The sequence below is a fragment of the Perca fluviatilis genome, chromosome 9 (assembly GCF_010015445.1).
Source record: "Perca fluviatilis chromosome 9, GENO_Pfluv_1.0, whole genome shotgun sequence".
Taxonomy (NCBI): Eukaryota; Metazoa; Chordata; class Actinopteri; order Perciformes; family Percidae; genus Perca; species Perca fluviatilis.
In genome coordinates this window covers 18,918,429-18,946,326 of record NC_053120.1, presented here as the reverse complement: position 1 = coordinate 18,946,326, position 27,898 = coordinate 18,918,429, and the positions used below count along the sequence as shown (strand labels likewise).

General features: G+C 39.3%; 1 protein-coding gene across 1 annotated transcript; it reads right to left on the bottom strand.

The window, feature by feature from the left end:
- Nucleotides 1-512: 512 nt before the first annotated feature.
- ppp1r2 (protein phosphatase 1, regulatory (inhibitor) subunit 2) lies at nucleotides 513-26,189 on the bottom strand. Its single transcript, XM_039812457.1, has 6 exons — nucleotides 25,818-26,189; nucleotides 11,869-11,976; nucleotides 10,549-10,632; nucleotides 7,479-7,582; nucleotides 4,113-4,307; nucleotides 513-3,169 (listed from the first exon to the last, which is right to left on the bottom strand). The coding sequence occupies exons 1-6, from the start codon at nucleotides 25,949-25,951 to the stop codon at nucleotides 3,150-3,152; spliced, it is 645 nt and encodes a 214-aa protein (XP_039668391.1). The 5' UTR covers nucleotides 25,952-26,189; the 3' UTR covers nucleotides 513-3,149.
- Between the last annotated feature and the right edge of the window lie 1,709 nt (nucleotides 26,190-27,898).

The window sequence follows — 27,898 nt, the reverse complement described above, 5'->3', positions numbered from 1 at the left end:
GTTGTCCTTTGGCATATGATGATCCCAGAGTGGAGGTCAGGTTCACTTATAGTAGCTCATCATTTTTGTCAATGCATGACTAATTAGAGAAAAGGAATAGAAACTAAATCAAAGCTGTACAAAAGAGAAAAGGTTTGTCGTTTGGGAGGAGGAAAAGTTTGTAACTCCAGGCCTCTAGAGCAGTGGTTCTCAACCTGGGGGTCGGGACCCCCAAGGGGTTTGCGAGATCATTTCTGTGGGGTCGAAGATAGTTGGGGAGAAAAAAAAATAAAAATTACGTATTCTAGACTGGGTAATGGTTTCTACATTACTGTACGAGTTTGGTACATTTCATGAACACAAAGGAATCTGAAGATGGGTCAGGGAGAGAGAAAACACCAACCATATTATTCTGGGGGGAGGTGGTGGGGGGGGGGTCGTGACTCGAAAAGGTTGAGAACCACTGCTCTAGAGGATTTAATCAGCTTTTAGGTATCGGACTCTTCAGATCAAACATAAACCACAACAGTTAATCGTTTCTAACAACTTCTGTTTAATGATAGGAGACAAACCCAAAAATGAACATACAATCTGATGATTAAAGACATGCAAACTGGAAATACAAAAACACATGGATTTAACATCCATGTCATTTTTGAGACAGACAGTGTTCAACAGTCTGTCATCCTTAGAAAACAAACCAAACAGGGCAGACGTGGTGCAATAACAAAAAGCGAGACAGTGGACACGTGAAGCAAAAGAAACCGTAACACGGAGCCTAGCCTGTTCATTTTACACACATGTACATAAATACATAAGAGGCACATTCGACAGTTAATGACCACCTACGGGGTGGATCATGTCAGTCACGTTTTGGACGATTTGGTCCTTCGGTCTTAAGCGAGAACATAAACAAATCATCTCAGCTTCTCTGCAGTTGTCTTTTCTATCTGTTCACAAATTCAGTGGACACAATAGAAGACAACTGTATCGTCAAAGTCTGTATTTCCAGACATATTCCTGTTTCTCTACAATAATCGTGCAATAACGAACTGCTTGGTATGAGCTTGGTGGTTGGTGGAAATGGCTGAAAGGAAGTTACTTTAACCTCTATCACGGAGAAAAAAACACCACCAAATACTAAAACTACAAGAACAAAAACTACAAAGAGATTGCAGAAGTCATATTGTTTGTCTATGATCTTTTGTATTTCCATAATACAGAGCTCAACCTTTTCAATCACAGTGAAGAATTAAAGGGTCAGAAGAAAATTAAGAGACCACAACACAAGACGTACTCAGGGTTCCTACATACTTTTCTCTCAGACCGTTGGGTTCTTCATTCGACTGTCTAGTGAAGTCATACAGTGTGTAGCTCAGAATACTTCCCTAGAAAGAAAGACAGTCATTTACTTTAGGAGTGCAATTTAGGACGCACCAGGATCATTGTCTTTTTCCAATAATACTTTTGTCAAATCTAACAATTTTTTTTTAAGACTTGTTAGTAACTTTACTGACATTTGTAGAAACCCCAGACATTACAAAAATCCTTAAAAACACCTCAAATAAGCCCTAGTGGTTAACTTCACTGCCAACATCTGCGTTAACTAAAGTCAGTAGCATCGATAACTTCCTTTGACATTCCCACGCTGCATCGTACAAGACACTTAAGTAGATCCGACAACATTAAATACAAGTGTAATGAAGACCGGTGAAACATTATAACACAAACTAGATGATTGTACCTTCCCCAAAATAATTTACTCACAAACTGCCTTGTGAAGCTTCTTTGTCAGATCTACATAAGAGCCTGCTGCTTAAAGCTGTAACTCGGTAAAGATGGGACAATGTCCTGTTTAATTAGTGGCAAATGCTGGAACTCTGATGTGGGACTTCGACATCATCCCTCCTTCCATCTTAAAAAGATAAAATGTGTTAAATGCCAATTTCCTTACCTTACTGCTATGGCCAGGAAAAACAAAGGGGCCTGACTCAGTCTTGACTGAACATTGTGAAATGTTTATTACCAGCTTGTCCTGCCATCTTTCCTTCCGCAAATCAATTTAAATGCTGAGTTTTTATTGAAAACAGTCTGGTTCTATGAGGTATACATGTTTTTTTTTTTTTTCAATTGCCAGTATTTTAAATGACATTTGGGGTTCATGTTCTTGCTTGTAATTAGAGAACGTAAATAAGAAGTTCTGGGCCAGTATATATATATATAATACTTACTAATAATATATTAATAATCTGTGTTGTTTTACTTGATTGGAAGCAAAAAGCCATACAGTTGACTGCAAGCATCAAAGTGAGACACCACAGCATACATGTGTCAATTAATAGTATGTATGGTTGATTGTATGGTATCAAATTTGGATGTTTTTTTTTTAATAATGAAATTTGGATTATGTAGGTCATGTTGTCTTGTACTATTAGAGACTAATACATGGCGCCTAAATGATCAGAACACTCTTATGTCAATATGAATAGCTTACCTGAATTACCAGGTAAAAGAAAGACCTAACTGGTCATCACGGTGTCCAACTTTACCACAACATGTACTGAAGGGCGACAGAAAATGCAACATAGTGGTGGGTCACAAAGCTAAACAAAAATAGAAGCCGCCTGACGTGCACCCAGCATGAGGGCTGTCGTCATGTCTCAGACACGCCTTCAGTGAGGCCGTGGGGTTTCCCCTGGCTTCCTCCAGGGCTGACGTACTGGCTCTGTGGCCTGCAGAAGGACTGTGGAGCGGCCAGACGCGAGTCCTGGTATCCAACCGTTTTTTTTATTTTTATTTTTTTTAGATGGCCTTGATCCTCCTTTCAGGGTCAGAATGACAAATTCTTCAGTGCGATGCCAGTCCAGAGGAGGTAGGAGAGGAAATTCTTGGCAACAGGAGCGGGGAGAAGGGAGCAACAGTCTTCTCTTGTGTGTCGAACTGATTCTGGGAGTTAAAATCCAGAGGGTTTGAAGGTTATATTGCACAGTTCTGATGAACAGTAGAAGACAGACAGGTGACCGGGAGGTTATGGCTGTTGGGGTTTGTTATAGCGGTGGTGAAGCGGTGTCTGCTGTACGGCCCAGCGTTAAAAATCACAGAGTGCAGTGGCATTGTCTGTCTGGATCTGGAGCCGACATACAGGGCTGAAGGTGGGAGAGAAGCCTCATCTACGAGTCCAGAGAATCAGCTGGAGAACAAACAAGAGACAAACAGGCAGACAAACGTGAGAACAAGAAAGATAGGCTGAGATAGAGAGAAAAACTAAATAGAAATGTAACATTTCCCCAATTTCTTTTCTTCTCTTTATACTTTGATCCTCCAAATAGAGTAGCTTGGGGAAACTGAACAAATTCCCCATTAAACATGGGTTACATCTCTTCCACAAAAGAACGACATCTTGTTTCATATCTTCAGTACAACTAGTATCAGAAAGTTAGTTAGATGTACAAGTGTTTTATTCTCAAGCTAGAATTTTTTGTTTTTTACCTTTGATGCATCCTCTGGGGATCATTCACTTTATTTTCTTACATTATTTTACAAACTGACAATGCAGTCATTGTATTTTTTTTTTTTTAAGTTCAACAAAGAACTAACCACTGCCGGAAGAGTTATTAGCCATCACAAGCCAGTTAAATCTCTTTTTTTTTAATGAAATATTAGTAGGCATTTCCAAAACAGGGTTGCTATATTGGCATCAGGGCAGATCAAAGTGATCGTTATGTGACAAATCCTTTATCATAACTCCATGATGCCACTAGAACAGTGTTTCTCAAACTTTTTTCAATATTTTTAAATTTCACGTACCCCCTGTGGTACTCCAAAGTACCCCTAAGGGTACCAGTACCCCCATTTGAGAAACACTGCACTTGAACACTTCTCCTGATGCACAGCTTTGTGGGTAAAACTGAAACACAGGGCTGTACAAACAACAGGAGCCAGCTGTTTAATCTAACCATATCCACACTTCAGCGTGCATCAGTACACAAAACCAATATTTCTAAACCTCTTCACTTCAGCCGTATTCTGAAGGTGTACTACACCACTTTAAACATGCTGAAAAACTGTTTGACTGGAAACTGTCCAAATGACTCATCTGGACGTGCACAGCGACACAGTCTCCCTCTCCTTACCTTCCTGTGGCGGGTCAACACTGATCTCCTCCGTCTCCTCTGTGTCCTCCCTCGCCTCTTCTGTGTCGTCTCTCATCTCTTCGTCTTCATCCTCGTCTTCTTCTAGCTCGCTGGCAATGAGCTGGCGGGCCAGCTTGATGTTCAGGCCCTCGTTGTAGTGCATCTTTCGCATCATCTGAAAATGTGTCTTTTTGGCTGCAGAGGAAGACACATTAAAATCGCATGCACAATTTAGGGTGGTAAATTATACTAATATTATGATTCTACTTCTAAAAACAACCATTCAACCATTTCATCATTATCGACAGAAAGATGAATGCACACATTCACGCATGGAAGTTGCTCAGTAAAAATCTTCTTCTGGGTCAGACGCCAAATGGGACACAGTGAGGCTTATTTTAGTAAACAATAACTGCTAACACTTTACTTGAAGGTATCTACATGAGAGTGACATGACACTGTCATGACACATGAACCATAACTTGTCATGACAAAAACCGAATGGCACTTACTAAAAGAAGCGTTATGCCATAAACGTTCATGACAGTGACATGTTGATACCTTCAAGTAAAGGGTTACTCAATAACTTTCAAGCGTTTGCTGCAACCTTGAGATGGATGGTAATTACAATAAATAAGGTAAAGGGAGGGTGTGACAGCCTTCATGCGAGGCTACGAAAGGCTATGCTGGGCTCTGTTTCTGTGTGATGTGCCACTGACCAATTTTGGATATCTAGGATTTTAATGTGTGCACATTTGTAACAGGTGGAGATGCAAAGTAAGCAGTAAAGGTAGGAATGAGGTATATTTAAGCAGCGATGAAGTCCCTTACGTTGACATTAACAGTTTTAAATTACTTTGGATATTAACTAGGGATGCACCGAATATTCGGACCGAAACAATACGGCCGAAAATGTTGTGATGACGCAAACAGAAACCGCGACCTGCACGTGTGTCAGTACCCGATCCACCTGCAAAGCGTCTCCTAAGAAAAGAGGTTGAGACGGACCACGGAGTGAAAACAATGAAAAGGAAAGGTTAGAGTCTGTCAGCACATGTTTCGGCGAGATCTATTCGGATCCTCTGCACTTCATCGCGACTGTACTTGATCCGCGTTATAAAGACCATTACTTGGATGCGGAAATAAAGCAGGGCGCACGAGAAATGATCCAGGCCGCGATGGATGCGGAGAACCCGCGTGGAGACGGAGACGGAGCACGCACGGAGCAGCGCCCAGCGCAGGAGATCAGAGCGCAGAAACAAAGACTCGTCTCTCTGCACCAGATGAGGGGCATGCACCTTCGTTGTCTGACATGTTCAGTGAAATCCTGCAAGAAAGTGCCTCAAATAATAATAATAATAATAATAATAATAATAATAATAACAATAGGTAAGCTATTCTGTTCTTAGGCTACTATATACTGTATGTGACTATCAGATTGTAGCCATATTTCTGCTAGATATTTTTTTTATTAAACTTTAATATTAATTTATACAATTGCAATGCTTTGATTTTAGTAAAGTTAGTACACAGTCATAGCCATAAATGCAATGGTACTAATAATTGGCTTAATTTCTTTCGGTGTTTCGGTCTTGGTTTCCTCTTTTTCGGTTTCGGCCAAGAATTTTCATTTCGGTGCATCCCTAATATTAACTCTTCCAAAAGACAAATGGTTTCTTTCTTTCTTTCTTTCACACACACACATATACATACATACACATACACACACATACATATATATATACACACACACACACACACATTTTATATATACATATGTATGTTTTAAAAGGGTTCTTTCTAAAATACTTTCTAAAGAAATGTATATAATAGACCAGCTAGATTATCTGCCCACAGAATATGTCTTGTATTTTGTGTTGACCTCACAGTAGAAGTATGTGACATGTGAAAATATGTAATGTAAAACATTCCTACAGTCTCTTAAACCTGAATCAGCACATCTTCACCTGCAGCTCTAGACTTATGCTAAAACTGTCCTATAGGTGGCACAAGTTGGCACGTCTAGAACTATGTCAAAAACTGCTGAGGCCGCAGCTCTGCAGTGGAATCACATCGATTTGCAGTTTCCAGACTGTTCTCTGGCTTTTACCTGCATAGCTCAGATATGAATGTGAAACAACAAGCAAGAAAAATAGAAATATGCTATACAGCTCAACTCACATCTCTGAATCTGACAGAGAGAGATAATAATGTTCATGACAGTGTGTGAGTGTGAGTGTGAGTGTGTGTGTGTGTGTGTGTGTGTGTGTGTGTGTGTGTGTGTGTGTGTGTGTGTGTGTGTGTGGATTATTAGGAACACCCTAATAATACCGTGTTTCACCCCCTTTCGCCTTCAGAACTGCCTTAATTCTTCGTGGCTTCCAGCACCTTCAACAAGGTGCTGGAAGCATTCTTTAGAAATGTTGGCTCATATTGAGAGGATAGCATCTTGCAGTTGATGGAGATTTGTGGGATGCACATCCAGGGCACGAAGCTCCTGTACCACCACATCCCAAAGATGTTCTATTGGGTTGAGATCTGGTGACTGTGGGGGCCATTTTAGTACAGTGAACTCATTGTCATGTTCAAGAAACCAATTTGAAATGATTCGAGCTTTGTGACTTGGTGCATTATCCTGCAGGAAGTTGCCATCAGAGGATGGGTACATGGTGGTCATAAAGGGATGGACATGGTCAGAAACAATGCTCAGGTAGGCTGTGGCATTTAAACAATGCCCAATAGGTACTAAGGGGCCTAGAGTGTGCCAAGAAAACATCCCCCACACCATTACACCACCACCAGCAGCCTGCACAGTGGTAACAAGGCATGACGGATCCATGTTCTCATTCTGTTTATGTTATGTATCATCTGAATGTCTCAACAGATATTGAGACTCCTCAGACCAGGCAACATTTTTACAGTCTTTAACTGTCCAATTTTGGTGAGGTCGTGAAATCTTATTTATTTATTTATTTATTTATATATATATATATATATATATATATATATATATATATAAAATAATACAAAAATCAATCTTGATGTTGTGTTAATGTTTGTTGCGGTTTATAGTGTACTGTCTGAAACTTTCATTCCAATAAAGCTCCTTTGAATTGGGAGAGGGAGAGAGAGACGTGAACATAAAAGGTCAGAGAACGGTCAGTAGAATACTGACACGGTTGGTATGTGTGTGTGTGTGTGTGTGTGTGTGTGTGTGTGTGTGTGTGTCTTGAAAGAGCACACAGAACACCGGAGCTCTTTCCAAAAGCGATCCCTCTCCACCAGCACTTCACTGTGGACGGTCACCCTCACAGCTGCAGAGGACACGTTGTATTAAGATGGAGGGTAAAAATAAACAGGTTATACCTTGTTCTTCAGGAGTCAGGTCCTCGGCCTCCTCCTCACTGCTCTCTTCGTCTTCTTCTTCTTCCTTCATAAAGCGAGGCTCTGAGCCCTCGGCTGCCACCAGCCTTGAAAGAAGATAAAACGGGAAGGGACAAGAAATAAGTTAATAAGAATTATCAATTAATTGCATTCCCAGTTTGCTCTGTAGTGTTTTAACCACATTAAGGGACCGAATAGAAACAGGAAATCAACAATAGCTCCCCCAAAAGCCATTGAGGAGAGATTTAAAAACTTACTGAGGAAAACAGACATGGGAGGAAGACAGATGGAGAGATATTAGGCGAGAGAAAAGAGAATAAGCACAGTGAGTCAAAGTGAAGAGATGTGAGCGTGTACAAGTACTCAAGCATGAGACAGAAAACAACCAGAGTTACTATCCTTATCTCTCACACGCACTAAGAGCTTTAACAGCAGAGGACAAAATGAATAACGGTTTACGGCTCAGCGGATGGACGGTGCAACGGCCCCGGGGAAGCTCCCATTTACAATACTACTGCTGTCCCACAAACTGGCCTGATTCACCCAGAAAGAAGACCTCCCCTACAGTTTCTAAATGCACCAATAATGGTACCAGACATCCGAGGCGGATGAAGACAGACATGAAGAAAAGAAGGGAGAAGGTGTAAGTGCTGCAGTGAACTGGAGACAAGGGAAGTAGATTTTAGAAAAGCATAGTTGGATAAGTAGGATGAGAGAAGCGAGTAGGAGAGGATGTTGGAGAGATTAAACAACAACAGGACAGAGAAAAAGAGCAGCTGTTGTACTATCTGGAGGGTTTAGTGTAAAACAATGGAAGGCACTCTGTATGGAAGCAAAGAAAAGGCGGCTAATTGACTCGCAAGCCCGGAGCTAATCACTATCCTCTTTGTGGTGCACACACTCAAACTAGCTCACCCCATCATCACAGCATCAATGCACTTACGTAAGTGTGATGGCCCACAGCAAATACACTTCTCAAACTCCCATTACCATTCAGAAGACAGCTCGGAGTGGCAGTCTGGCAGATACACATTTCTTAACACAGGAAGACTTTTCACGGTGAAGTTATTCACCCTGCTTATCTCAGTTTGCTTCTGCTCATCTACAAGTTACTATGTGATTAACTCTTTTGATGAAACCGCTTCAATATGCTCTCACTTGCTTTAGTTCACAATTTCCTGTTTCTGTGAATCTGCGCTTTTAAAAACTCCAAGAGATGACATGTTTACTTTTTCATCCAAATTAGTTTCATGCATATAGTATACCGTATATAAAGCAAGACCGTAAAAGAAGTTTGAAAAAAAATTATATACATACATACAAACACATAATGGAGACACAGAGGCTTTTTTACAGCTATTTTTCTTGGTTGGAACAAAGTAGGACACGTCCCCATGAGTATTTGTCTAACCAAGTATCGACAGACCAGCAAAACTGAAAAATACTGCTGTCTGAGCAGTCTGAGGACATGGTAAAATGGCCAAATGTATACTGCTGACCTTTACCAAGGTTCTCTCTGCTCAATTCTCTTTCAGTGGAAAAAGGAAGAAGTTTGTCAAGATGCATTTAGAAAACCCAGCCTGGAGCACTGTCAAATGCAGCAGTGCAGTCTGGGAGTGAGTGTAATGCCTACTGTGTCTGCATGCTGTGAATTATATGGCACAACTTTCTGCCTGGACAAATCTGTCCTGGAGGCTGCAGCTGGGCAGCTGTTGCATTACACCACCACTAACTGGGAGGTTATAACTACCTTCATCCCACTGCCACTACGCAATATAAAAAGGTTGGGATACACCAGGTGGCAAATAGAATACATTTGAAATATAGGAACAAAAAAATGAAGTCGAGGGAATAATTGTTTCATAGGTTTCCAGGGAAAGACAATGTTTTGACGACAATACTATTGCAACTTCTTTGGCACTGCTGTCTTTTGATGTGGCACTAGCCAGCAATTCAGTGTGGCCACTGGCTCGGCTGAATCTCTCTTTTTCTCTCCGTACGCTTGTCTGGCCGACAACAAAGCCTAACTTTACTTTTAATGTTATTAGACACAGGGAAATATTCTCCCCTCGTCCTAAAATGGTCATAAATCATTAGAGTAGCCTACTTCTTTGCTTACTGCTGCAGCTTCAATTCAAAAAATGAAGAGGAGAACGTGGCCGGTTTAGGTCAGTGGGTAGAGCAGGCGCACATATACTATAAAAAAAAATAATTAAGAGAACGACACTATATAATCGTCTGTCTCCACAAAATCATCTGTCGAGTGTTTGGTTGTAATTTGTGCTTTACAACATAATGGCTGTGAAACAATCCAATAACTTTTATTTCTCTTATTCACAGCTCCTTTGCGTCATCTCTCTCTCACACATAGACAGACAGAGACAGAGACAGAGACAGAGAGAGAGAGAGAGAGAGAGAGAGAGAGAGAGAGAGAGAGAGAGAGAGAGAGAGACTGTACAATAAAGAATTCAAGTACAAAACACTAGGTCCTGTGGTGTACTGCTGGACTGGAATATGTGACAATGTTAGCTGTTCACGGAATATGACATGTAAACACATTTCCAGCACTTGATGTAATTGGTATACATTCCTCCCAGGTTGTGACCCAGGTCATATCTGAATTGTCATGACCTGGGATCAACCCATGTTGACTGGCTTGGCTTGAAATGACAAAACAAAAGTTGAACACGGGTCAGATAACCCTGGTCATTGAAAGGTCAAAGAGGTGTCTTCAGGACGTCAGAGGCTATACAGTAAATACACTCTTATCAGTTACGGTTACAACCCATTCTTGTTGGAGGACATTGGTGTTTTGAGGTGTGGCTACACCTGAGAGCACAAAGATTTTTCGCCCTTTTCCAGGTTACATTTCTACTTCACTAAAAATGTAAACTGCTACGCACTGCACCAGCAACTACAAAACAATTAAAATCTAAAAAAGGTAGCAGGTAGCTGTTACAGCAGCCAACCTTATCCTTTCATTGCTTGAATTTCTCCCATTTCTACCTCTGTACTGGGTTTGTACTTGTCTCCCTTCATTCACACTTCTTACTTTGATGCCAGGTCATCAGCTGCGAGTCCACTGTGGCCGTCCGAGTCACTCAGCGCCCCTTCATCTTCGTCTTCCCCCACCATCCTGAAAGAGAGAAATCAACTGAATAAGGATGAGCCCAAAATGAGGTTAAGGAGGGAAGATTGAGAAGGAAAGGGAATACAGAGACGAACCAAACAGACAAGTTGGTAGAGGGTTTAAAGGGTAGAGAGGAAGGAGACAGTAAAGAGGACCCTGAGGGGAGAAAGAGGAAAGGTCCGTGAGGGTGACCTTCCCTGCAAAACCCTGGCATATTGGATTACAAACCTGCTGAGACACAGCAACTCAACTCTCCTACACTGGCACTGGTTAGCGCTTTAACCCTCATGTTGTCCTCCGGTCCAATTTGACCAGTTTTCAAAATGTCAAAATCAGAAATATGCATTTTTCTTTTTCTTTTTTATAAAAATTACCAAAAAATTAGATTCCATACAATGCTCTTCACACGTACAATTCATGATCACTTCCTTTATTGAATTTTGGATGTTTTTATTCAACTTTTAGTAGTTAAAAAATTGAAATGGTTTCAAAACTGTATTCTGACTAAACTTTGACTCTTTGAAGTCTCTGATTATCCATCAACATACGTTCCTCTAATATTAGTCTAAATATTTCATAATTTCTGCTTTTTTAACTAAAAAATGAGGTATAATTTCCTACAAATGAGGATTATTGTGCATGAATTCCAAAAAAAAGCGACAAAAACAGAAAAAAGCATCAAAAGTGTCGAAGAAAGGGATATAAATGTCAGGAAAAAAAACGTCAAAAAAGGTGGTCATTTTTAATTCTGACCCGGGAGGACAACAAGTGCACGGTCGACGGGAAGACAACACAAGGGTTTAAACTGATCATTTTAAAAAGGTAAACTCTGTGGTGTTACACATTTCTTTTTTTATTTTATGACTTTATTTGTGCATATAAAAAAAAAAGAAGAAATATACAATAACATAATAAAATGCAAAGGTGAGAATAAAAAGAAAACCTAAGGGCTTGTAAATTGAAATTAAAGACAGCTGTACATGATGTAACACATTTACAAATGAACATAAATACAGAAAAAATAGTTTTTTTAAATACTTAAAAAGGAAAGAAAAAAAAATTTAAAAGAAAGTGAGAAAAGAAAAAAGAATATATATATATATATTACAGTAAAATATTTACAGTGCATTTAGCCTATTCACTGTATCATAACTAACATTTATATAGTGCTGTACAGGATCAACTGAATCAAACTTTATCAATGGAAACGGACAAAGGGAAATGTTGACAGAAGGCTCTGACCTGTTGTAAGGTGTGCTGGGTTCATCTATCTTCATCAGGCCATAGTCTTTGTCAGCCGGATGGTACGTGGCCAGGATGTTCATCTCATCCCATTTCTGGGATTTCTTCCTGTAAAAGGATCAAAGAAAATACAGTGAGGTGAAAACGAGGGCTAAATGGACAGACAATCCATTTGGACCACTGTGCACCAGCTACCCACCCACAGATTCCTGCAGGCTTTTTGTTCAGAATTACTCTAATCCTTGCTGCACTTTCAAATCCTTAGAGGAAATTAAAAGAAACAAAGACTAAATCAGCACAGAATGAGACATTTTGTTTAAGAGCATAAAGAGAGGACACCTGCCCGTATAGTTCAAGAGAGAGGAAGTGGAAACATTTGTTTTTTTCCACTTTCAAATGCATTCCTCTGCCAATATTCTTTTTTGTTATGAATTTTGTTATATTGTATTTTACGTGTCATTTGGTTTCTGTAGCCCCACTCTCCATTTTCTTTCCTCTTTTCAGTTTACTGTAAGCCTGTGCAGTTCTCATTCTCTGATTAGCACATTGTTTACTTCTTTTTCAAACTTTTAATTTCCTAACAAACTAAGCTGAAACCTACAGCTATAAAACCAGTGGCTTTGAGAGTTATCTGGCTTGAACTAAACCTCCTCTGCTCTCGCTAGCCTCTCCTGCCAAAACACTGTGCATCAGTCCTGACCTTGTTCATGGAACAAAAGGTTGGGTATCACGGGACACAGGCAGGGGGTGGGAAACAGGAGAGAGATTCTAAATCCACAGCCTGCTGCAACAAGCCTGCAGACAGAGCTTCCTTACGTCTCTTACTCCAAAAAAAAGACCTGAGCCACGCAGAATTTGCAAATACACCACATCATTCTCTCTGTCTCAAAGCACTAAAGAAGGGCGAATACTCCTAAGGCCCCAGATAATCTGCAAATCAGAGGAAGTATATTTTCATATTCTTTCCTGTTAATGCCCGTATGTGGCAAACCTTGAGTTTCTGGCACTTCATACAGTTACAGAAATCAACTGAGATCAACTTCTTATGCAGGTGAAAAGGGCTGTATAGTGGCCTGCACCACTTCAGCAAACAGTGACAGTAGTTCAATCAATTTGGTTGTGGAAGCTGAGCCAAGTCAATTTGCCTGCACGCTACACCGATTTTGATTCTCAGGAGTTTGTTTTGGTGTTTTACAAGGTTTACTCAACAAGCAGGCATATGCCTTGCGAGCTAAATAAGTGGATAAAATGTAGACTCAGTTTGTAGTTCGTTTGGTACACCTCTCTAAAACTAATGCAGTCTAAGATAAGAGTTCTGCAATAAATCCACCTTCATGAAGGTTATTATGTTCAGTTTTGTTGTGTTGTTCTGTTTTAGAGGTGATGATTCAACCGTTTGGTAATTTTGTCCACCCTATTTATATCAATGACTCTAGGCTAAATAACAAACCGCTCTTTAGACTAGGATTACAAAGGGGTCAGGAGATTTCTGGACATTTTCCAAGGAAGGTTTGGAAATTAGTGTTAGTTACTATACTAGACCTTATGGCATGTTTTGGTTTAAAGGTATGCCCATTTAACAGAATTGTAACCATGCACTGCATTCAGCTCTTCCATCTCATGTATAGAACATTTGCCAGTATCCCATTAAATAAGAATTCAGCTTGGATAGTGAAGGCCTGAGAGGAAAATGATTGGAGAAATTTTTTTAATTATTAAAGAAGTTTTTAGGGTTTTTAGAAGTTTTAACGTTTTTCTTTTTGTTCATTGAAAGATTAATACAATGTTAAATGAATAAACTTATTTAATTAAAAGGTCAACTCAACTAAAATGTTTTCCCATTTCTATTAGAAAGGTTTACAATGATGTCTGCTTGTGGTATGATAAAAGGTGTCTTTCTATCTGCAAATTACATAAATAATATATAAATACAGCCTAAGCTAATAACCCCTATTTCCACTTTGTTCTTGTTAATTCCCATAAATTCTCTTTAATTTCCATTAGAAGTTTTCGCCTTGAATATTGCAGGAATTTTGCAACTCTAGACTGACATAAAAAAAATTAAATGGGTTTTGGCGCCAAATAATTAATTTGAGCTTAAAAGGGTTTTGGCCAAGACTCTTGCACAGAAGTTGACATGAACTTGTACTATAATGAGCTGCTGAGCTGCTTATGAGTAGAGCTGGGCAATATATCGATATTATATTGATATTGTGATATGAGACTCAATATCGTCTTAGATTTTGGATATCATAATATCGTGATATGGCATAAGTGTTGTCTTTTCCTGGTTTTAAAGGCTCATTTTCTGAACCGTTCTAGCTGTTCTATTATTTGCCTTTACCCACTCAGTCATTATGTCCACATTACTGATGATTATTTATCTAAAATCTAAGTGTGGAGATATTTTGTGAAACACCAATAGTCAACACTACAATATCGTTGCGGTATCGATATCAAGGTATTTGGTCAAAAATATCGCGATATTTGATTTTCTCCATATCGCCCAGCCCTACTTATGAGCAGCAAGGTGGCCTAGCGGTTTGAGAAACCACTATATAAACAGATAGCAAAGAGGCAAATGTTGTTCATCCTGATAAAATGTCTTTGACCTACAGTGCACTGAACATGCTCACTCATTCTTTAAATTAGCTAGCTTGTTGGCTGCGTTTGTGTAACTGGAACACACAAAACTACGAAGCACAAAGAGACTGCATTTACAACACACAGTCAGCAATACAGTCGTTTTATCCGAATCTGGATTCAGAGAAAAGAATATGTGATACAATTAATATGGTTTTGTTAAAGTATGATAGTTTCATACACTGCTACCTGGAAAACAAGATAGGAAAATAATAATAATAATAATAATAATAAATACCACTCCAGAAATGTTCTTAGCAAAGGGCTCTGAGTAAGTGTGTGTGTGTTACAGTGTTAGGCATTAATATGTCTGTAGTGCTTCACTATAGAGTGTGTGGTTACACAACATATCCCAGAAGCAGCCAATCATGTTCCATTTCTACAGTTTAATCCACTCAGTCCACTCACTCATTCAGAGCAAATCATCACAAACAACTGTAACGCAATGATGATGCACCTGCCACTGCAAGAGGAAAAAAAACAACTACTAGCACACACTAAATATAGAGCTGTAGCTTTTATGCGATGACGACTATCTCTTGAGGTTGGTCCATAGCTGGCGACAAAACGCTTCAGGAAAACTCATTAAACAGAGTGAGTCATCATTGAGAGTTGAGCTGTGCTATCAGGTAGCATAGTCAGAGAGTAGTGAGGACAGGTCCAGCCCTGGGCTCTCCACTACTGCCTGAACCCACTAACAGTAACAGCAGCACACCCTCGTTTTACAGTAGAGACGGTGCTCCTTTGGCTCCTTCCTCGGGCAGCAGTAGCTAGTAGTAGATTTAGGACTAAAAACAGTTTCTTAAGCCCCATCTGTCATCATCTGCCCAGACTTACAAAGTGCATCAGTGCAGAATCAGAGTAATGAGGAGGGACTGCACATTTACATTGCAATTTGGCCACATGAATAGGTTATGTTATGACGAAAAAAAAAAAAAAAAAAAAAAAAAAAAAGGTTTTAAAAAAAAAAAAAAAAAAAAAAAAAAACAAAAAAAAAAAATGAAAAAAAAAAAAGAAAGGTCCAAAAAAAAAAAAAAAAAATATAGGGGGGGGGTTTTTTGGTGGAATTTATGCTGTCCGATAAAATCAAGGTTTGGTGAAGAGAATCAAAATGTAATTGAATTGAGCCAAAAGAACAAAACAACTGCAGCAACAACAATGTATAATTTCAAAAATGAAATGTTTCATTTTAACAAAATTAGGCTACATCTAACATCCCTGTACCAAGAACATAATAAAATTGGAGATAATTAAGTAGGTTTACTCAGTTTTACTTCCTTGTCCTAAAGCAGTTACTGCTTTTTTTAGCATTGTAGACAAGAGGTGTTTAGACACCTGTTGATTCTGACTTCATTTTCTGTGCCCACAGTTGGCCTCAGCTGACCTGCACACAGGAGGGTAAACTGTCTGTGTGGTCTAAGTGGTGTTTTTCTGTCCACATTATAAAAAGTCAGATATTCACTACCTGTTAGTCAAACTGTCCATCACAAAGTCAGGATGAGGCTCACAAGACAGCGAAGGAGAGATTAAATTTCATGGAAGCGTCTATGAATTATATATGACTGGGTGTGAGGCCCGTACATCACTGTTAACTAAATAATAGTGGGTGACTGAAGGGATAACAAAAGTGACTGTCTCTAATTGGTAGGGTATCGTTTGGAGTTTTACTAAACGGATTCTTGAAAAACTGAAAAATTACATCAAAGATGTAATATGTATACTAGCGATCACGTGCAGTGAATGGTTACTATGCTTTCACGTCCATTTTGGTGAGCCCAGAGGGAAATTATGTCATTTTAAAAGTAGCCTACATTTACGGTAGCTAGCTAATGGTAGACTACAGAGAAAGTGTGATATTTCTACGTCCGTTTCGTAGCGACAGGGAGAAAATATTTCAGTTGACACATTAAGTGGAACCGAAATGAGGAACCCTACTAATTGGTCAGAGAAAAGTGGCCAATCCCAACATAGTTTAAGGAAATTAATTGGAGCTGCAACAGAAATAAACACATTTAAGGTTTCTTAATTTCTTATCTTTATATCTTTTGTACAAATTACACACAATTATTTTGTAGTTTCAATGGTCCATCTTGGCTTTAGTTAATTTGATTTCTGCTAACTAAGAGGTGATAAACATTTCTAACAGGTATCGAGGGAGCCGTACTCTTATGATTGTAACCAATAGCAACAACTGGTCATGTTCGTACTATAAATATATCGAGGGAAGCTGAATTGTTTAAACATGGACAGGTGTTCGACCAAATGAGTGCTGGTTGGTTGGTATTTGTAGACTTGTTCAGGAAATCCTCTGGGTACTGAATGACCTGGGAAGGCAATATGATATAATCCACACAATTAAAGCAGATAACAAGGAAAACATATTTGGGATGTTGTCAAGCTCAATGTGAGCATTGCTGTCCTCAACAATAGTAGATTTATATATATATATAAAGCTTGACAATATATTTGTTTTTTTGTGTTAAAAAGACCACTCGAAGAGAACTCCTTAAGCATAATTTATGAACACAGTGGTTCAACGGGCGGCTGGGAAGAGCAGGTTTGTCTGTACAAACATCTGTATGATTCTTCATATACAGACCACAGGGAGTCAAACAGCCTTAAATATGTGGTCAGAGAGAGACAGCACACTGTGAAAGTGTGGAAAAACATGAGATTGTTTTGTCAAAGCTAAAAGAACGGCTTCATGGAAAGAGTGTTCTTAACAGTGTTACAAGCAGAGTCCTTTCGATTCGGAGATAAACAACAGCCATGTTAATTATTAGAGTAGACAAATGTAATGTTTTGTGGCACGTCAGCATTTAACATGGATGTGTTTACTACTGTTGCCAGGCAGCCTGCTTTCCTCCTAGACAGTAAAATTAATGGACAAAGTGACGCCTAAACATGAACGCGTCTTTATAATCGCTCTTTTCAATAAACTATCTGTACACTTACAACATTCTCAATGCTTCGGTTAACATTTAGGGACCCTGATTAGGCTAACGTTAAGGTGTGGTGATATTTTGAGCCTTTTAGTGGTATTAAATAGCGATTTAATTTGAGTGTCCCTGTGCCCCAGTGGTCCGCACTAGCATGTTCCAAGCTACAAACACATTTGATTAGCATGAAAACATGTCCCAGAGAACAACAGAGTGAGTACACATCTGTTATTAACCACTAGGTTCCTTTTGCGCTGGAATTGTCCTTTAACATTAGTAATTGAGAGCGAGCTTCTCCTGACCATACGGTAATTTGTCTACTATGCGACAGAAAGTCGCATGGTTATGACACCCTCTTTAGCCTATTTTTACAAAAACGTCTGCTACGGAGCCATAACGTGAGATACAAGGTAATGGAGCCTTTTATACATTGTCGTGTTCTTTAGAAATAAACAATGGACAAATAAAGTCTTTAAACGCTTCAGATGTAAAGTTATTTGCTGTCAAAGGGACGTCCAAATGAATGGCAGTCAATGGAATGCTAAGGGCAGGTGATGGCTTATTAGCAACAAAATGGCTCCATAGGAGGTACGCTCTGCGGAGGCTCGCTTACCCCCTTGGCTTTTCTTTACTTCTGGTCTCTTCTTCTCTACTACTTTTTGGTTATTTACAGATTATTTTGTCTGTAAACCCTTTGGTGTTTCGGAGAATACCGAAAAGAACAATGGGCCCTATCTTGCACCCGGCACAGCGTGGTGCAAAGCCTGACGCAAGTGTCTTTGCTATTTTAAGACCGTCCAGGGCCCACGTCGTTTAAATAGCAAATGCGCCCATCTTTGCGCCCATGGGCGTGCTGGTCTTACAGGGAGGTGTGTTCAGGTGAATTCTTGGCGTATTGCTATCTTGAGGCAGCGGGAAGTGATATTGACCAACAAAAACCTGGTGTGAAGTCAATAGCACAGCATTTCATTGTTATTTTAACGGCACATTATTAAAATGCACCTAGGCTTATGCACAGCATGCGCACACTATGCTTGTTACACACAAACACAGGGAAGCGCAGCAGTACACAAACATGCAAAATATTACAAATAAAAATATTATGGTGTAAATCCGCCATCATAATAGCAATGCGCCATGGTACAAACGCACCTGGCTTTTAAAAAGGGAATGGGAGATGACACTCTGATTTATTGCATGTTACGCCCAAAACACACCTATAAATTATTGAAGACGCTAACTACAACCCTTTATTTCAAACTAGCAAAAGTGGATTTGGACACGCCCTAAACGCACCCGCGCCATGCGCTTAGATCGTTAAAATAGGGCCCAACGCGTGCATGCGTAGCAGCCCACGCACGGTGTCGTGCTCAAGTATACCCAACGCTTTAGTATGCACAATGCCAGAGTAGTGAAGACCTGCCAAAACTTGAGCATACTGGACAGGGGATGACTTTGGAGGGTCATTGTTCTATCAATAAAATGCTGACTTATGTGCTGATATGGAGCTTATAAAAAAAATAAATCACAGTCAGATTGCATGCAGGGCTTGACATTAACTTTTTGAGGCACTTGTCCTTCGGACAAGTACATTTACGTTTCACTTGTCCATGAACAAAAGTCACTTGTCCGGGTAAAGATTCATCATTTTATAAAAAAAAATTGTGTTTTGCTAATGCAGAATTTGAAGAAACCATTGAAAGCATCCAAACCCTATCAACATTAATACAATTCAGTTTAAACAGTAGAAACAAATGTGTCCCAACAATAGATTTCCCCTTCAACAAGAAAAAAGGATCTCCAGACTCATAATACAAAGTAATATGTTGCACGCCGGTGTGCAGAAGTTAATATATTGAGATTCTAAGTGAATATTTTAAAGTTTCTCATTACTTTCAGATTCCTAGTCAATATTCTAAGTTACTATGTCAATATATTGAGATATTTTGAGATATTGAGTCAATATATTGAGATTGTAAGTCAATATTTTGAATGTTCTCATTGCTTTGAGATTCTTAGTCAATATTCTGAGTTACTAAGTCAATATATTGAGATACTGAACCAATATGTTGAGTTACTAAGTCAATATATTACGATACTAAGCCAATATATTGAGATTAAGTCAATATTTTATAGTTTCTCATTACTTTGATATTCTTTGTTTATATTCTGAGATACTGAGACAATATATTGAGATACTAATTCAATATTTTGACCAGAGGTAGTGGTGACTTGAACTTATACTATATCTAAAATAATTTTGTAGACATAACAATGGATTTTGCCACTAAACGTGTTTTTTTTTTCTTTCTACAATTTCACTTACCAAGGGATCCTTTAAAAAGGTGTAGCTACTTTACAGTTGATTATTACCTGATATTTAATCCGCTACAAACAAGTAGCGGAGCAGCTAGTAACAATGCTACGTTACGAAGCAAGCGCCAGCCGCCACGCAAGAGTCAAATTAACTTCATGCTTCATCCGCACAAAGCACACTTCTATCGCCACGAGTGACAGCTTTATTCGGCTCGTTTTCTGTGAACGATGTGGGGACGGGGTAACGTTAAAGCGTAGTTAGCATGCTAACGTTAGCTAACTAACACCGGCTGCCTGGCTTGTTGGTTCCGCGGTGCTTTCATGCTGTATCGCTTACAGAGAAGGAGCTGAACAGTGGGCTGGGTCTAACGTCAGCGGTCCGCTCTCCCGCTGCTGCTGGGTCTAACGTTAGTTAATGTATTTGTTTCAAATCGGTAAAGTAAAATCTGTAACATAAACGGAATGAGTGACACATAATAACGTATATAATGCTTCATCCACACAAAGCACATTGCTATCGCCACGAGTGACTTCTGTTTTCAGCTCGTTTTCTGTGAACAATGTGTCGAGGAGGTAACGTTAAGGTGGAGTTAGCAAACTAACACCGGCTAGCTCGCCGTGCTTTCATGCTGCTTCGCTTTCGGAGAATGCGCTGAACAGCGGGCTGGGTCTAACGTTAGCGGCCCGCCGACCCGCTGCCCGGGATTGTGGTGTAAAATATGTATTTGTTTCAATTCTGTAACATTGACGAAATGAGTGGCACATAACGTGAACTAACATGGCATTTTGTTTTGTTTGAGTTTTAACTTGTCCAGTGGGGCAAGTAAATTTCTCTTCCACTTGCCCTACAAAAAATCCACTTGTCCCGGACAAGCGGACAAGCCTTAATGTCGAGCCCTGGCATGTAAGGAGCTAAACAAGAGTGACAGGGGTGGCACGGCATGGTCAGCCATCGTTCTTCTCTGTGGATTTGGTGCTTGGTCGCACACAGGATCCTTCCAAAAACTCTTTTTCCTCCACGTCACTCAAAGTGAGACTATTTTTGAATCAATACAGAAAAAGATTGATTCACTGTTGGGACTGGAATTCACTAATAACTGCCGTGCTTCTATGGCCCAATTTCTCACGGTGCGGCTGAAAGGGGACTAATATTAATGTCTCGACCTGCTGGCAAAAAAGAGGCAGGGGGCACATTCAACTTTAACCAACCAAAGAATGGCTGGTTACCTTCCAAAGTAGCTGGTAGGAAATAAGAATAATATAAATCATAAAGCTGATGCATATTTATTGATAATATACTATGCATTGTAGCATGCACGTTTATCTAAATGATCAGAAGCATCATACTATAACCGCACATTTTTTCTAATGACTCCTAATTTGTCTAAAGATCTCATTTGAGAAGGGTTTTAAATAGGGCTGCACGATGAGGGAAATATGGGATATGCAATGAAGTTGTTGAATATCCCGATAACGATATTACTTGCTTACTTATAAATAAACAGAAATTGAAGTGTATTCCAGTGTTTCCTTTAGGATTTTTTTTAGCAGTGGGGGCCAGTGTTGGGAACGTTACTTTAAAAAAGTAATTAGTTATAGTTACTCACTACTTGTTCAAAAAAGTAACTGAGTTAGTAACTGAATTACTCTATAATAAAAGTAACTCGTTACCAGGGAAAGTAACTATTTGCGTTACTTTAAAAAAAAGTTGCTATATGTCAAAGAATTTGGATTTTTTTTAGCAGTTTTCACAAGTCGGTTGAAATGAGTAGAACAGACAGGTGTTTAACGTACATAACTTTCAATATTTATAGCACGTCAACAGACAGCAAGAGGTTTATCCTGCACTTCAAGTATTATCTTGGTAAGAAAAGTAAACAGTTACACCATATAAACTTATATGACACATATACTTTAACAACATACCTGCCTATCATACGGTTGACTTCAGCCTGTGTCATAGGTTTTTGTTGTGAGGCAGACAGATCTAGCTTTTGCTGCTTGGAGGACTTTGCTCTGAGTCCTTCTTTGCTAGTGGATAGCGAGCTATCATCTGTGGTGGAGGTATCGCTGGTTTTGGCCACTAGCTTTGTAGATGCGTGTGTCGTTGTGAGATGCTTCATTAAATTAGAGTTGCTTACAACGGATGTCGACAAAGTCTTCGCTCCTGGACATAATGTACACATTACATGCACGTTCTTGCCTTTGACCACAATGGATTAGAAGTAGTGCTTATATCTCCACCTTGAAAACGCCAACTTTTCATCGGATTGCTCCTGACTCGCCATCTCTGCTGAATCTGTTTAGCTGTTGTGTACGGCGGCGTGGCGTGGCATGTGTGTAAAAACACTGGCCCGTTGACATACCATGAAACATGACTCTGCCTTAGCCAGTCATAATCGCTTACCTCGTTATTAACCCACCTCCTCACTAGCTGCGAGCCAGGGGTGCGTTTGGATTACACAGTTTATTCAATCAATGCCTAGTAACGCACCGCATTGAACGTCCAGTAACGTTAACGGCGTTATAACGACGGGAAAGGTAATTAGTTAGATTACCCCGTTACTGAAAAAATAACGCCGTTCTTTTAAACGGCGTTATTCCAAACACTGGTGGGGGCAGGTCTGTCCGAACAACAACTGGACACATCCAATAACTAAACAGTTCTACTTGTTGTTAAATTGCAATGTGAGCAGCATTATGTCGGCAGGATAATTTAAAAGGCAACCGCGACTACATTTTTTTTTTTTTTACAGCCCTATTTCTGATACCGTGGTGGCAGAAATTTTTCTATGGTGGGCAGCCACTACAAAATCAACATAGAGGAAACACTGGTATTCAGTTCTGCATTTCTGCTGCTTTCAGTATTCTGCTATAATACAACAAATTGCTTGTTGAATTTAAAAAAATAAAAATAAAAAAAAAAGATTATTTCCAACATTCTTTTATTAAACAAATTGAAGATTGAGTTTAATATAAAAAGGCACCACTTAAAGTGATAGTTCAGAGTAATTCACCCTAGGGTCCTTTGCACCATGACCTCGAGCCAAACACCCCCCCAGAAGCTTTTTTCACCTGGGTCGAACATTGGGAGAGTTAGCGTAGAGTAGCGTTGTCAGCTGAATAGCTTAGCGCAGGGGCTAATGGACCCACGTTTGTATCTCGTAAATGACCCCACTAATAATGCCCGAAATGATACCAAACGTCTACAAGTAGTACAAATTGTTTTATGCTCTCATAAAACGATGGATTGGAAAGTTTGTAAGTACACCAGAAATTTATGTAAATAACACTTGCCTGCTGGCTTCTGTTCAGAGCATAACCTATTTGTACTACTTGTAAACGTTTGGTATCATTTCGGGCATTATTAGTGGGGTAACTTACGAGATACAAACGTGGGTCCATTAGCCCCTGCGCTAAGCTATTCAGCGGCTAACGCTACTCTAGCTAACTCTCCCAATGTTCGACCCAGGTGAAAAAAGCTTCTGGGGGGGGTGTTTGGGTCGAGGTCATGGTGCAAAGGACCCTAGGGTGAATTACTCCGAACCATCACTTTAAAAAGAATGACAGTTACATTTTAAAAATGTAATTTTCTACTGATATTTTCTTTCAACTAACACAAAAAACCTCTGAGTGTCTATTGCGATATGTCACAGTCTTACGAGATATGGTTATTGTGCCAGTTGATATCACGATGACGATAAAAAAAAACAATATATTGTGCAGCCCTAGATTCAAATCTAATTATGATTCTACTAAAAGATTCAACTGATGATACTGCCCAAGCAAACTGTTACATTGGGCAGAATCTCCAACTAACATTGAAGATTTAGCAGCATTTGGCAGGTGGGTGGTGTCAGTTCATCACCCTGTGTGAGTGTAATTCAGACAGCATTCAATTAATAATAAATATCAAATGTGTTTTTTTTTAATTTAAATTACATAGTGCCACAGCTAATACAAAATAATGTATTTTTGTGGGTATTTTGTTTTTTACCAATCATGCCATGGCAAAAGAGGCTCCCTTATGTCTGCAAATCTCCTTTACATAGCAACAACATCACACAGGGTACTACATGTCCAGAGTTTCCCGGGGGCAGAGAAGAGAGTGAGAGGTGGCTGTGGGTGAGCACTGCCACTGAAATTACTTCACAGGGACTGGTGATCTGAGGCGTTATGTCTAGCTGCCACAGCGAAAGTGTCAGCGTCAATGATATCGATGCATGCGAGAAGGCAAGGCTCCAGAAAAATAAACCAATTTCCAACTCCTGACCCTGAGGTTGAGCACCTATTAGACAACAGAAAAGCTGATTTAGCAGTCCCAAGACAGTTTTCAGAATCTGCACATTGGTAGATCATTATTGAGCCTAGTTACTTACCTAAACTGTGAGACTGTTGGCATACCCCTATTTCCCCTGTAATGTTCTTACGGCTGTTCTGAGGCGTCTACATTGCCATCCAATGCGCTTGATATGTAAGTCGGGGGTCCGCTACTGCGAGTATGGAGTGATCCAAATATTATCCTGGCCAATATGAGGATGGAATTTATACAGAACAAGGTCAGATGTCCTCTGACAAAGCATCCAATAGGTGCCTAGACTAAAGGGCACATGAGATGGGTTCAGAGAGCAGGGGATTTGACAGGAGTTATGCTGACGATGGGGAACATTCTACAGCAGTCTTGATATGGTTGTGGGAGAACTAAAGCGGAGGTGGGTGTATTATCCAATCAGTTTGTTTAGAGGCTCATTTAACACAAATTACTGCCTCTTTTGACCCAGACTGATGCTTCAGTGACAGCACATGCCTGTAACAAAGTTTTCAGTGTCAGATACAACATCAAGTGTTTGTTGCTAGAAATATAACTTGGGGTACACCCAGCTCTGCTTTGTCTAGCCACTGGTTTACCCAAAGCCTTTGAGTAACACATTTTACTATTTTTTATTTAAAGCTTAACAAATATCCTAAGCAGTGGCTTTTAGTTGGCATAGATATTGATTAGTCTAATGTAACTTGTAGCAGGCAATGTATTGCAATGTATTGTTTGTCTTACAATTCATGCCATCAGTGTCTATCTTTTTCATTTGCAGAACATTTTCAGTTAGTGTTTGTAATTTACAGAAAGCTCACATAATGCTGGGTGTTTAAAAAGTACTAACATACAAAGAGATAAGCAACAGCAGTGATTCTTAAATGGGTCCACGGCACTCTGCCAGGGGGTCCATGAAAAGTTTACGGATACACTTTTTTTTGTTAACAAAAGGCTTCATAGTTCAAGAAATATTTCATTTTTTAAATCTAAAATAGTTCATAGATTACATTCTAACCTAGCAAATATACAATTTAGAATCTGCAAATATGTTTAATACATGTCTAATATCTTTATCATAAATCTAACGTTACGTTAAATTATTCCAAGGGACTAAAAAAAAAGGAGGAGGACAAGACAGTCAGGGGTAAACAACAATTAGGCTACTAACGTTAACTAGCACAATATATTGGAGCGCTACCTCTGTTTATGTTGGTGTTAATTTGCCCTATTATAAGGTTAGTCAACGTTGGCTGGGGGTTGTCACCGTTTAACAATAATTGTTTCCCATATTCCTCTATTACCACTAAGTTAAGCAAGTCGTCTGTAAGAGATTTGCGTTTAGGCGTCTCTAACTAACAATGTGAACCTGCGTTAACAGGTAGCTAGCTACAACCACAGTAACGTTACCGTCGTGGCTCTGACTTCACTGGCTAGCGAACAAGACAACCAGACAAACGACTAGCGGTAAACGTTAGCTCTTCGTTACACATAACATAAATGTTTTATCAGGAAGGAGAGATACCATCTCATTGTCGCTAGAAAGAACCAGAAAGTTTTCACACAGACAACACACGCTATTGACTTACATTAACAGCCAAAAAAGTCAGCTTTTACGTTAACATTAGTCAGACTGACAGGGGAGTGACGTTAGAGAGGCTAACATATCTATGAGCTATAGCTAGCTAACGTTACCTGGCTACTAGCTAGCCTCACTAGCTACAGCGAAGTAGACAACTTACTGTGGGTCATCTTCCGAGAGCACAGGGGCTTGTTCAGGAGTGTCTCCTGGTAAGTCTTCTGGCAGCGATTTGACTTCTGTCCCGCTGTTCTTGTTTTTCAGGATGCCTTTTATCGGCCGCCGGGGAGTTGCCATCGCCACACACTGTCAGACTCAACTATTTCTCTTCAACTGATTTTCTAATGCTGTGATTTCTGCGACTTAGCTAATTACCAAAGACTGGTTCGGTTTTAAACATACTCCCCGTCATAACTCAGTGCTGTTCCATAAACTCAGGAGAAACATGTGCGGGATTCTACCAACACTGGCGGTTCAGCATGTCTACTCGTCTCTGACTGGTGTGGGGCAAGGTAACACAACAGTACTAGCGGGTCGGCTACTAGGCTCACAACATCGCGAGATTTTGAAACGCGATTTCACATCAATTTACAAATGCTGCCTTTGTGTGCTCGGACATCATAAAGGCGTCTATATGCCATTTGTCTTATATAATAATAGACTGCAACAAATGTAGTATTGTGCGGTATGTTGTATTTTAGAAATTAATATAAATGCAGGAACCCCAAACCAAAAAAGAGGTGGATAAAATGTGCATGAAGGTATGTGGTGTTTTAATTACCTCCGCTAAATAGGTTATGTTTTATAAATCTAATCATTAAACCTATCATTTAAATATGAAAAATTCAACTAAAAAGTGTTGATTTATAGAGATGCAAAATGTATTATTTAACAAAATCCCATTGCTTTTCTTTTCTGGGATATCTGTTTATCTACAACTATCAACACAACAGATATTTTAACTTCCAACCCCATACTATCAAATAGTATTTCCTTTTTGTCCTTACTGATATCTCATTGCGGTACATCAACAAAAAGCTTGCTTGAACAAGAAATACATCCAAATAAGAAGCAATTTTCTCTTAACGTTTAATTGTCACTTTAAAGAACAAAGATACACAACAATAGAAAATATGCCATCAATAGCTTACTACAATCCATCCATTGTATAGCATCTTTCATTTCATGCTTTTAAACCAGCATGTAGAAGTCATATCTACAACCTCCCACCTTGCAGTTAAATTTTGTTGGGTCATATATCTGCACTCACTTTGTCTTTATATTTCCCACAGCACATAAAGGCACCATAAAACTGAACGAGTGAGAGCAGACAGGGGGAAAGAATAATATAGCACATGAACTATATAAGGAAGATCTGTACCAACCTTTGTCCTGTTAGGAGAGAAAGGTTGCACAGTGGTGTTCTGAGAATCATCACTATTTTTTCAAAATGTCAGTGGTCAAACTGGTCCAAACCTTGTTTATGGAATCTCATCGTTTTCTGATTTGTAATTGTGAATTTGTTGTCCAATACGGCTTTCACAGTTTCACAATTGCTTCTAGTAAAAACCTCAAAAGCCAACTCATCTTTAACCTTTATTAGAAGATGCCGTATGTTAGTGTTCTAAGCTTTGAATTTCAATCAAAGGGAAGTCATTTCAACTGCAAGGCTAGTCCTTACTTTGACTTTTGTCAAACGGAAAATTGCATTAATTAATCTTTTCACTTTCTGTAAATAAGTATACAGTTGAAAAAAAAATCTGTATATGTCTATACCATAATGTCTTTCTCTCTTACTATAAAATGCAACAAAAGGCACATACTTACATCTTACATCTGCTATTGTTCACATTGATGACTGGCTCACTAAGTCATGTCTCTACCTAAACACCAAAAAAACTGTTTGTATGGCATTTACTAAACAAAACATGAAGGTGTCACATTCTAATGTATCCCTTAGAGGACAGGAGCTTGATATTGTTAATGAATTCAAGTATCTAGGAGTCATGTATGACTCCACCCTAACATTCAAAAGTCATGTGGCAAATAAAGTTACATTTAATTGGGGAATTTTAAACAAGTTAGGCCATTTCTTGACAACAAAGCTGCCAAGTTGTTTTTGTATACTATGATCCTTTCACATATTGAGTATTGTTTTACTAACTGGTCACTAACTAACATAACTACTCTTAAAAGCATTGAATAACTACTCTTAAAAGCACTGAATCTCTATTTAAGAAAGCC

Excerpts from the sequence above, each read along its gene's own strand:
- ppp1r2 (XM_039812457.1), bottom strand. The coding sequence starts at position 25,951 with ATGGCAACTCCCCGGCGGCCGATAAAAGGCATCCTGAAAAACAAGAAC. Across the intron at positions 10,633-11,868 it reads CCCAGCACACCTTACAACAG|GATGGTGGGGGAAGACGAAG; the intron begins GTCAGAGCCTTC and ends TCTCTCTTTCAG. Across the intron at positions 4,308-7,478 it reads CCTGACTCCTGAAGAACAAG|CCAAAAAGACACATTTTCAG; the intron begins GTATAACCTGTT and ends CTTCCTCTGCAG.